The sequence below is a fragment of the Octopus bimaculoides genome, chromosome 11 (genome assembly GCF_001194135.2).
Source record: "Octopus bimaculoides isolate UCB-OBI-ISO-001 chromosome 11, ASM119413v2, whole genome shotgun sequence".
NCBI lineage: Eukaryota > Metazoa > Mollusca > Cephalopoda > Octopoda > Octopodidae > Octopus > Octopus bimaculoides.
The window spans coordinates 2,185,954-2,187,269 of NC_068991.1; the positions used below are offsets into that span (position 1 = coordinate 2,185,954).

Sequence of the window (1,316 nt, forward strand, 5' to 3'; positions counted from 1 at the left end):
TATTTAATAAGACGTAGCCATATAATCTCCTCTACTGCAAGATAGCTGTTCTTGTCCCATCTATTACAATCCACCCTGCTCAGTTTTTTTCTATTCCCAACCAGGAATGATATTTTTCATTCTTGCTTTTCTACAATGTCCTATTTTGCTTTCAGGGTATCGATGACCTACAAACTGAAGCTGACCGATCAGCGCAAAGATGTATTATAGGATCTCTACAGCATCATTTTCCAAAAGTGACCTTTGTAGGAGAAGAGGTAACACATCTTCACCGTTTTATTCTCTTTCGTTGTATCGCAGGACAAGATGGTAGCTAACAGGCATTAATTAATTTAGCAATAGCTAAATTACTTCTAATTATTTGCACAATTGTAATTGCTTGATGCTTAGTGCTGCCTGCATCCTAACATATTCTATCGCTGTCTTGCCGAACCGCTAAGTTACGGGGACATAAACACACCAGCATTGCTTTTGTACTTTATTATTGTATACAATAAAATTTAATTGTATATGTAATAATTGTTTATCAAGATTTAATTGTATTAGTATGTAATCTCAAAATAAATGTTATCATTTACTGTCCACCTACTTTTGGTTCAACCTGTTTATATGTGTGTGTATGTGTATCAGGTCATCCCATAAGTGCTGTCCAATTTTACCTTCTTTAAAATTGAATGAAATTTAATAGTATTTTAGAATGTCTAATGGAATTAAAAATTATTTTTATGCATTTGTGTACATTTAAACTAATTAAATATCATTGTACAGAATAGAATTAAAATTTCTTTGATTAAAAACCTTTCTAACATGGAAGTATCCAAAGAGCATTTCAGGCACATAATGCTTTATGAGTACAAAAAAGGAAACTCTGCAGCCGAACCGACTCAAAACATACACTCAGTTTATGGGAAAGAATGCTTGAATGAAAGAACTTGCAGAAGATGGTTTGCAAAATTCAGATGTGGAAATTTCAGCCTTGAAGATGAAGATCGAACAGGATGTCCAGTTGAGTTTGATGATAAGCTCCTTGAGGCATTACTTAAAGAAAATCCTGCATTATCAGTTGAAGAATTGGCAATAAAGCTTAGTTCAAACCATACAACTGTTCATTGTCATCTTCAACAACTTGTAAAGCTTCCTAAACTTGGAAAATAAGTGCCTCATGAAATGTCCAAAAGCAAACACAAATCCCGAGTTGACATCTGCTCTTCTCTCCATTCTCATGAACTCACTTCACCCTTTTTGGATAGACTTGTGACTGGTGATGAAAAATGGATCTTCTATAGAAATTACAACTTAATGCTTATTGCGAGTGT

The 1,316-nt window shown here is 34.0% G+C and overlaps 1 protein-coding gene across 2 annotated transcripts in view; it reads left to right on the plus strand.

The window, feature by feature from the left end:
- LOC106876549 (3'(2'),5'-bisphosphate nucleotidase 1) overlaps positions 1–1,316 on the plus strand; it is a 14,852-nt gene that overhangs the window by 6,132 nt on the left and 7,404 nt on the right. For both annotated transcript variants that reach the window (XM_052971435.1, XM_014925138.2), the window contains exon 2: positions 156–257. In XM_052971435.1, coding sequence (XP_052827395.1) covers positions 156–257 — 102 coding nt within the window. The remainder of the gene's footprint in view (positions 1–155; positions 258–1,316) is intronic.